Source organism: Anopheles arabiensis, chromosome 2 (genome assembly GCF_016920715.1).
Source record: "Anopheles arabiensis isolate DONGOLA chromosome 2, AaraD3, whole genome shotgun sequence".
In the NCBI taxonomy this organism is placed as follows: Eukaryota; Metazoa; Arthropoda; class Insecta; order Diptera; family Culicidae; genus Anopheles; species Anopheles arabiensis.
Genome location: NC_053517.1, coordinates 32,986,110 through 32,995,439, shown reverse-complemented (window position 1 = coordinate 32,995,439; position 9,330 = coordinate 32,986,110). Strand labels below are relative to the sequence as shown.

Genomic DNA, 9,330 nt, shown 5'->3' with positions numbered 1-9,330 from the left:
GAACAGAAATCATGTTCGGTCTCATTCCTATCAATCATATCACTCCATGCAGTTATAATAATACAAAAAAGAACCCAAAGGAATAATATTGTATCGCACTTCTTCCTCATCTTCTGCTATTATCCCAGCGTATCTACTTCACCTTCACATTATCTGATCAATCGTATCGATCTGCAACATGATGATGATAATGATGGATTGACAGCATGAATAATAAAACAAAAGAAATGTAGATACACTCCCACCTCCCTCCCGTACAAACATGGTGGGTCACAGTCACACAGGTGTCGCACGAACATTATTTACAGCTTCTGGCCTGTTCCGCTGCACTGCCACAGGACACCCAGGACGAGCAGTTCCCACCACCGGTCACAGTGTGTGTATGTGTGTGTATGTCTGTGTGCCCGAATGGAACTAGGTACCGACCGACCTAAACACACGCGCCAACCCAACTCAACCCAACCCACCGACAGGGCCGGGCCAGCCACACGACGGAGCAAATTTGTTTTGTTTTTCACCGTTACCATGGTAGCAAACTTTTTCACCCTTCCCTTCAGCAGAACGAATTTCTTCGCAGTCCTACGGGGTACGGCGCAACCCGAATCCGGTGCTCCAGTGAGCTAGGCGCGTGCAGCACGAGCACATTCGACCCAGAGAAACAGGAAGAACGTTCACCACACAGCGTGTATCCACTGGATACTGGCTACACCTTCCGTCCTAGCGAAAAAAGAGAGGAAAAACACCGAAAAGTCACGCCAAAGACTCCGCGAAACCGCGCTGAAATATTCATCCGGCTGGGCCGCCCCGAAGGTCTGCAAATGTTGTGGTCATTCTTCCGGCCGATGGTCCTGGTCGCTCCCTTTTTCGCTGTGTGGTAAACCTGGTGTGAGAAATAGTATGCCGCGCTAGTGCACTCCAAAGCGGGTGTCGAAGTGAGGGACAGTGAAACAATCGGAAAGCAGGTTGAACTTCTTGTGGACTGCGCGATCGATTTTCGCTCATTCAGTTTTCGAGCAGAGCCCCTGCCTGGCGATTGGACCCGTGGACCGCTGAGCGTTGTACGGAACACGAGTGTACTACTACTACTGCTGCTTAACTACTACACGGATTGCTTTCCAATGGGTGGCCCGAGCTTCACATGCAAGAAGGACCTAGTAACGACGCACCCCGATACCAGGTGGTGATCTGAACAAGTGCATAGTTAAGTGCGAAAAGTGCAAAGTAGAGAAACGCAGGACAAACCGCCCAACAAAACGCTCCAGGTGTCCTTCGGCGCCATTGCGTGTGACGCGAACGGGTCAGTGCGAAGTGAATCGAAGATACTACCTGCCTGCGCGGAACCAGCACATCAACGGTCAGGGGCCCTATACTGGAAGTCAAGCGTACTGCGACCACGGCCACCACCCATCCACAACCCGCACCGAACGGTAGCAACGTGGCGGTCCGTATGGACAAATGGTTCGGGGAGAAACGGTTGTGGTTGTTTGGTAATCATTTACCGCTACTACCACGCAGGTAATTATGTCCAGCTTAGGTACCCCATGCTTTACAAACATCCGCTCCACGAGCATCGTCGAAATGCGTGATGACGTTAATCAAAGGATGCGTTGGAAACGATCAAGAGTTACAAAATAATACAAAATGGTTGGCTTTCTGTAGTCACCCACCGCGGGCCCAATCCAGTTTCAATCCCGCACGGTGCTGGTGCTGGCCAGCCTTTCCGGTAGCTAAGGATAATGGGGCCGCAGTGGCGTGCAGTGCTTTGAACTCCTCGCAATAATAAACCCCCGCTTTGCTTGCCCGCCCCTCAAAACACAGCACAGCCTGCTGAGAACGATTTTGGGAGCGAGTGAAAGAGAGAAAACGAAACGAGAGAGAGAGAGTGAGAGATGGAGGACTTCGTTCATAAGTAAAGAGTTATTTATGGGTCCAATTTTCCAAGTTCGCCCCCTGTTCGTCCCCTAATGCAAAACAAAACCGGTCGATTGGCATGTTTTTTTGGCATAATCGAACCAGCGAACCACACACGAGACTGATGAGCGCAATGAAAGCGAAATCATGAATGGCAATGTAAAACCAAGGGGGCCAGGAAAAGCGGGAAGAGGATGGCTCACCCGCCCCTTTGCTCGAACCCGTTTGTTTTCTCGGTGCTTTGTGTACCCCCGGTGTGGTTGTGCACGTGCATGTGTATTTTGTTGTTCCTGCTCAACTGTTCGCTTTATTTTCTTTAGTTTCGATTTTACACACATCGTCATCAGTCGTCAGCCGTGTCTAGCTGGTAATGCCATTATCGATCCGAACCGCACGACGAACCCTACCTTACTTCCGGCCGGGGAAGGTGGGTGGCGTGATGACGGGTGAACCGGTGCCACCGCCATTGGCCGGCGGCGTTGCGGTTGTCGTCGAAAGTGGCGGCAGCCCAGTGGTAGTGGTCGGGTTCTCCGGCACAACACTTCCGTCCGCCAGGATGTACACCGTGTCCGCAAACACGATCGAGAGATTGTTGATCGTGTCCGCCGTGACCGAGGTGGCACCTTCCGGCAGATGGATGTCCATGTTCTTCTGAGCGCCCAGGTTGGACTGAAGACTTATTGGTAGCGGCCGGACCGGGTTGGAGGCGGCAAACGGTGCGACAGCAACCAGCAGAGCGGAAGCAACGACAATCAGCTTGGCAGCCATCTTTCCAGGAGGGAGTGGGGTGTATAGGGGTGTGTTTTGCTGAAAGTGTGAGGATTTGTGGGCGATGTTGGGTTGGGTTTGTCCACCGGTTAACTGCAGGCTACTGTGTGACAATTTGGACGAACCATACGCGACCATTTATATCGGAGAGGTGGCCGAAATGTCAACAGGATATAGACGCCTTATCTTTCACGGTGTACAATGCTAATCTTAAACGAATTCGTAACACACACACACTGGCAGGGAGTATGATGTATCGAAATGGCAACCCTTAACAGCACTATGTCGTATTGGGTTGGACATTTTTTTAGAGGGGGACTCCCAATAATTGACCCCTCAATAAGAGCCATCCAAGGTTGGATTACTTGCACCGACTACATGGTATGTGAAATGTCCATTGCAATCGTATGACTCACGGGCGTGTTGGTCCGTTTTGGGTTTCGTCATCCTCTGAAACGGATGTGTTTCAATTGTTCAAGGTCCGCAGGTGGACATAGCTCCTAGACATAGACCGGAACCCCACCGATACCCCGATGCCATTAGTATTAGTACTTATTGATTGAATTTAAAATCTGCTGCTCTATTACCACTCTACTAGCCACTCATTGCCAGGTCCGACGGGACCGGGGAGTCATGTTAAACGGTTGATTGATGAGTGGTGTCGTCCAGCATTAATGATCTAGATTAGTGCAACATGCACGATAGCCGGACGTAGAAATAGCTATAGGACCGCCACAAATACCTCACACTGACCTCCCGTAGGACAGCGTTCTGCTGTATGCAGCGTTTCAATGTCAACGTGAAAAATGATGGATATTGGAGTATTTGTGCTATTGACAAATTGAACCCATCGCGTACCGTATGATTACAGAGAGCTCTAGTTAAAGGTTGTCGGATCTTGTCCAGTTATTATGGAGACAAACTTAATCGATATTGATAATCGAACGATGAAAACAAAACGTTATCGTTTTGTAAAGTTCCGCTTAGTCACCAAGAAGCTTTTTGATATTTTTAGATATGCTATTGTAAAAAGAAAATATTCTGAGAAGATATTCTTCTTCTTTTGGCTCAATGATTACCACCCATAGCAGGATAGTCAGCCCTACGTACGGCGCTATTGCGTTGAGATTAGAATTGGTGCTAAAATAAGAATAACCTTCATTGAAATGTCGTTTCTAGTAAATATTTTACATCAAGCAGAGATTAGAGGTCCAGAAATGGAATTTTGGGGCGATTATTACTCCTGCATAAAACAATGGTTGAAATCCCATTTCAATTTAGAACTAAACGATGATAATGGCGTTGAGATTTCGCAGCTCTAATTGGTTCGCACTACAAATACAGTCCGGAACCTTGCGAGCACATAAACACAGTCAAGCTTTTGGTAGTAAAACTACTTTGTTCACTCAATCAGTCTAACAGATGACTTGGCGGACACCTGACCTCTTCAAGTGGTCCCAACAGAAAGCATGTGTAGATCCATGCAAAATTACTATGATTTGACTACACAACAACCAATCTAAGAAGTCATGTCGCATTGAAAAATGCATAAAATCGCCCAACAGGTGCAAGTTGAACGTCCACCAAAGAATTACCACGAGTTCCAGATGAGTTTCATCATTTAAATATAATTTAATATCGTTACTCCATTTCTCAACGATCATTTGTGTGAAATTATCAGGGCAATAGCAGTAAAACTCGTTAAGAGCGTTCAATTTGCAACATTTATGGATTTGTATCCGCCGTGTCGGATTAATCACGATACCCAATAGATGTCCTAAGTCGTTCATACGAATGTAAGCCCTTCTGAAGTGTCAAGCGAGAATTTATAACCACGTGGCCGCTTAGTTTTCGTACCGTTTAAACCATCCCTGTGTATACGTTGAGGAATTGAACTCGTTGCTCTTTACATATTATTTGCAAAATGAAAGCGTTCATATATAGTGTTTTTAAATTAATTATATTGTACTTTTAGCATTTTTTTGACGATACAGCAATACAAGTGTTTGAATTTTAATGCCTCAAATCTGGCTTTCAGGTGAAAACCCTTCCCGAATTGTAGCACAGGCATGAGATGTATTGCAGAACAAAGATGGTAAACATGAGCGTGTACTGCTCAGTTTTTACCAGCGAATGTCCGAGATACGTAGTTCGTACATTTATCTACGAATAGTGAAATATTGTCAGTCGTACGGACGAGTTAGCGAAGGAATGGTTTAAACCATTATCGGCCGTGCTTCAAAATGAACGAACATCCCAAGTATAATTGGTAGCTGTGCTGGCTTGAACATGAATTGCTACATGAATGGACCAAGTTCAAATCCCATATACGATTGAATCGTAAAGATGAAGAGGAAGTAGTTATGTACACGGGGTTGAAGATGCTTTAATACCTCACATATTTAGGTGGCAATGCCGATTGTACTGATCCGAAAAATGCAGCTTTATAAAATTTAACTCAATATGATCCTTTAAGGGACCTCATTAGCGCGCCATAGGTGATTCTGGAATGCTCCTGTAACAACTTCACCCAATTCTGTGTTGCCCCATAGATGATTCACATCATCAGTAATCGTTTTCATATCGCGCTGGGCAATTCTTGGAATCACAAAAACAAAAACTCAATACGAAAAATGCGTTGCTACTAAAACATGTTCTTACGCATCCAACTCCCCCTACGCGAACCGATTTTACGCAATGAACCAAGTGAAGCAACAAGAAGGAAAATTGTTCTACAGAGGAACAACACACAAAAGAAGAAGAAGTAAAAAAAAAAACAAATTGCTTTAACGATCGTTTTAGCCTCTGACCTTAAACGATTACTTATGTGTGTGCCGTGTGTACCGGTGTGTACAAGTTGAAGTTGCCTGACGGCGGCAGCGGCGGCAGTGGTTTTCTCGAAATCGATCCGAAACTTTGCAACCGAAAGGTCAACCCTACCGCCAGGTCGGATGCTTGCACCAAACACTACTGGCCCACTGTTGGCACTACGGCAAAACGGCTAGTAGTAGTAATGGGTGGTCGTAAGACGGTTCTTCCCATCCATTCCCCCGTTTCTTGCGGGGCACAATGGCGCGATAATTATTGTCGATAAAAATCACCTCCCCCCGTTCCTTTTACCCTCTTCTTGCTTGTTATAGGAACTATCCCCTCCCCCCCACACACTCTCCATAATGGAAACCTTCTTGCCTTGCCCACGCACGGAAAGGTGTTTGAAAAAGTTCGAGAAAATACCCATTACCTTTAGAAGGGGTTGAGAATAGTTAACGACGAAGGGTACACATGGGTTGAAGTAGAAACAAAAGGCTCGAATCCACAAATCCTTTAGGTGCTCGTTCGGATAAACATCATCCCCATTGTGGCGAGGCGATTGTACTGAAAACAAAATCTTTGTATAATGTGGAACAGCCAGAACCTATTTAACCATCATCAATTTACAGCAGTTGGGTACGATCCCATAAAGAAGATATCCCTATTAAAAAGTCATTGAGAACAGCCGAGAACGACATTATGATTACACACCCTTAGAAGTTCATACAAAATTCATACCATTTTTCATTCCAACCACATATTTTGTTTCTTCCTCTTCCACAGCAATCTACCCTTCAGATGGACATCCGGCGAGTCGAAAGCGGAAGGAGTTATAAAAGCCATACAGGAAAGGTAAGAGACAAATGTCACGTTTGCGTTTTACGGTTGAGAGAGGCGGAAGATATTGGAAAAGGGTTGTTTTCCTGGTAGTAACGAAACTACTCCATGACGACATAACCACAACGTTCGATTTGTTTCCGAAAGCCCGTTCTACACGCTGAGTGAAGACGCTGAGTTGTAACCGCCAAACAATGTTCAAACTAAGGTGCCGTGTCGCCGTAGGGCAGGAAGACGGTGAACACCATCATCGTGTGAAGGCGGTCCAACGTCGCACAGAATATTGATTTTACTTGCAATCTTACCCACCCATCGCTACCATATAGTACGGTAGTCGTGCTTTCTCTCTGACCACTCCACGACTACTAGGATTCAGCATGTGCGCTAGTACACTTACCTCCGAGCGACCTGTCCAAGCTGGTTTGAATAATGTTCGTGTGGAAGCGGGACATGAGTCCCTGGTTTGTGAGAGTGCGCGTAGGTAATGCACGCTTTCTGCTCGCTCCCTGACATTGAAGGGTCCAACGGCCCGGGTTGCTGGGACGGCCTCCACGCCCAAAAGCCAACCAAGGCTAGTTGAAGAACGTTTGCGCTTCGAATCGAAGGACTCGTGTGAAGGATTCCGCGGTCCGCAGCTGGTTTCTCTCGTGCTCGCGCGGTGGAATTTTCCTAAATCCGAACCATCTTCCGTCCGTCGATCCGTGAGCACGGCTGACCCCACGCTGTACACAAAGGCTTTTCTGCTCTTCCCGCTCAAAGAGCGCTGATTGATAGGAGGAAAGAGGGAGAGAAAGCTTTACTGGTCAGGCGATTTTCCCATTTAGCGATTCGGCACCGTCACTGGGGTCCACCCCAGCAAACCTCCAGTGTCCAGTTACGGTGTGTTTGCGACTATGCGCGACCGCCAGTCAGTACACGCTGGAGAATGTTCCAGGGCACAACGCTGGCATTCGTTCGGTCGCGCACGGTCCTGCACAGTTTTCCCGAGCAAGTAGTGTCCGGACACTGCGGCTGCAGTAGCTGCTGTGCTGCGTCTTCCCATCATCCGCGGGACGATTGGCCGGCACAGCGGCCGGCGGCTTACCCACCACTTACCGGCCCCCTCGCTTACGGCAGCATGTTCGTCCTGTCGACCCTGTTTTCCAGATCGCGCGGCAGCAGTAGGATGGACCGGTACGAGAAGCTAAGCCGGCTCGGCGAAGGATCGTACGGGGTGGTGTACAAGTGCCGGGACCGCGAGACGGGGTCGCTCGTCGCGGTCAAGCGCTTCGTCGAGTCGGAGGACGATCCGGCCATACGCAAGATCGCGCTGCGGGAGATACGCCTGCTGAAGAACCTGAAGCACCCGAACTTGGTCTGCCTGCTGGAGGTGTTCCGGCGGAAGCGTCGCCTTCATCTGGTGTTTGAGTTTTGCGAACACACCGTCCTGCACGAGCTGGAGCGACATCCGGAGGTAGGTGGAGCGGTGTAGTGCAACGTGAGATGTGTAGAGCGTACCTGCTCATGCGGATGTGTCATTTTGCGTGCTTGCAGGGCTGTCCAGATAATCTAACCAAGCAGATCACGTACCAAACCATCCAGGGTGTTGCCTACTGTCACAAGCAGGGTTGTCTGCACCGGGACATCAAGCCGGAAAACATCCTGCTTACGGCACAGGGACAGGTGAAGCTGTGCGATTTCGGTTTCGCTCGAATGCTTAGTAAGTAGTAGACATAGTACACAGTGGATTTTGTGCTGGTAACCACGGTCTTCTCTCATATCATTCACTTGCTCTCTCGCTCTTTCTTTCTCTCTCACATGCTGCTTTGGAAATTCATTGCCCAGGCCCCGGTGAAAATTATACAGACTATGTAGCAACGCGATGGTACCGAGCGCCGGAACTGCTGGTCGGCGACACACAGTACGGTACGCCGGTGGACGTGTGGGCCATCGGGTGTGTGTTTGCCGAGCTGGTGCGCGGTGATGCCCTCTGGCCCGGCCGCAGCGACGTCGATCAGCTCTACCTGATACGGCGCACACTCGGCGATCTACTACCTCGGCATCTGGCCATCTTCAATCAGAATGAGTTCTTCAAGGTATGTCGGCAATGCGCCAATTTCGACAGCCTATTACATTATACGCCCTTTTTTGTGTGTTCCTGCAGGGTATAACGCTTCCCGTGCCACCGACACTGGAAACGCTCGAAGCCAAGATGCCATCCCGTACCTTAGCCAATCCGTTGATGATGGATTTTCTTAAGGTAAGTCTTCTTTTACTTTATCGTTTTGCAACACCCTAGGGACTGACGGTTCATTTCTTTGCGCCACCCAGAAATGCTTGGACAAGGATCCCGCCAAACGCTGGTCCTGCGAGCGGTTGGCCACGCATCCGTACTTCGAAGACTACATCACCAAGCAGAAGGAGATCGAGCAGACGATTACGCTCGAGCAGAAGCAGACGGGCACGCGGGAACTGAAGCCGAAAACTTCGAACACCTCGCTACCGCAGCTACCCGGCACGCAGGAGTCGCGCGTCCCGCAGAAGAATCTGTTCCTGCGCTCCGACCACCACTTGCCAACCATCTAAAGCGAGGGGTGTGCATTCGAACAAGTGGGGGAAGGGGGAGTGGGGTTTTTTTCTCTCTTTTTTGTGCTGGAATTTTCTACCCGGTTCAATGCAAACGCCAACCTGTTTGCCCAGCTGCGGTGACAAACATGTCGGGGGCTTCTTCACATTACTATGTTGTGACCAGCGTAGAAGTTGACACCCTTTTATTCTTAGCAGCAGCATGCAGCGTTTGCGTGTCAGCTACATCTTCGTTTTGTTATGCAGCCCACTCTTTTTTGTTTCTAACTTAACAGGTTCAGCCCAACATCTCGACAGAACTGAAAAAAAAACAAAGCAAAATCTAATTAAAATTATATACATGAAGTAAACTGTATCATCAATATATGAATGAAACTATAACAAAGCGGCGATTTATTTTAAATTATTTAAAAAAACATCCGGGAATGGAATCACTTC

The 9,330-nt window shown here is 48.2% G+C and overlaps 1 protein-coding gene and 1 long non-coding RNA gene across 4 annotated transcripts; one reads left to right on the top strand and one right to left on the bottom strand.

The window, feature by feature from the left end:
- The first annotated feature begins 509 nt into the window (after positions 1 to 509).
- On the top strand, positions 510 to 9,271 carry LOC120898868 (cyclin-dependent kinase-like 1). 3 transcript variants are annotated; one of them, XM_040305311.1, is made up of 7 exons: positions 510 to 1,515; positions 6,274 to 6,342; positions 7,444 to 7,780; positions 7,861 to 8,026; positions 8,152 to 8,402; positions 8,471 to 8,566; positions 8,638 to 9,271. In XM_040305311.1, the coding sequence occupies exons 1-7, from the start codon at positions 1,448 to 1,450 to the stop codon at positions 8,890 to 8,892; spliced, it is 1,242 nt and encodes a 413-aa protein (XP_040161245.1). In that variant the 5' UTR covers positions 510 to 1,447; the 3' UTR covers positions 8,893 to 9,271. The 3 variants fall into 3 exon arrangements, with proteins under 3 accessions (XP_040161245.1, XP_040161246.1, XP_040161244.1); XM_040305312.1 differs by having other exon boundaries at positions 513 to 1,515; positions 7,474 to 7,780; XM_040305310.1 differs by lacking the exons at positions 510 to 1,515; positions 6,274 to 6,342 and having other exon boundaries at positions 7,029 to 7,780.
- LOC120898871 lies at positions 6,578 to 7,510 on the bottom strand. Its single transcript, XR_005738710.1, has 2 exons — positions 7,423 to 7,510; positions 6,578 to 7,090 (listed from the first exon to the last, which is right to left on the bottom strand). It is a non-coding gene; the product is annotated as an uncharacterized LOC120898871 (long non-coding RNA).
- Positions 9,272 to 9,330: the final 59 nt, after the last annotated feature.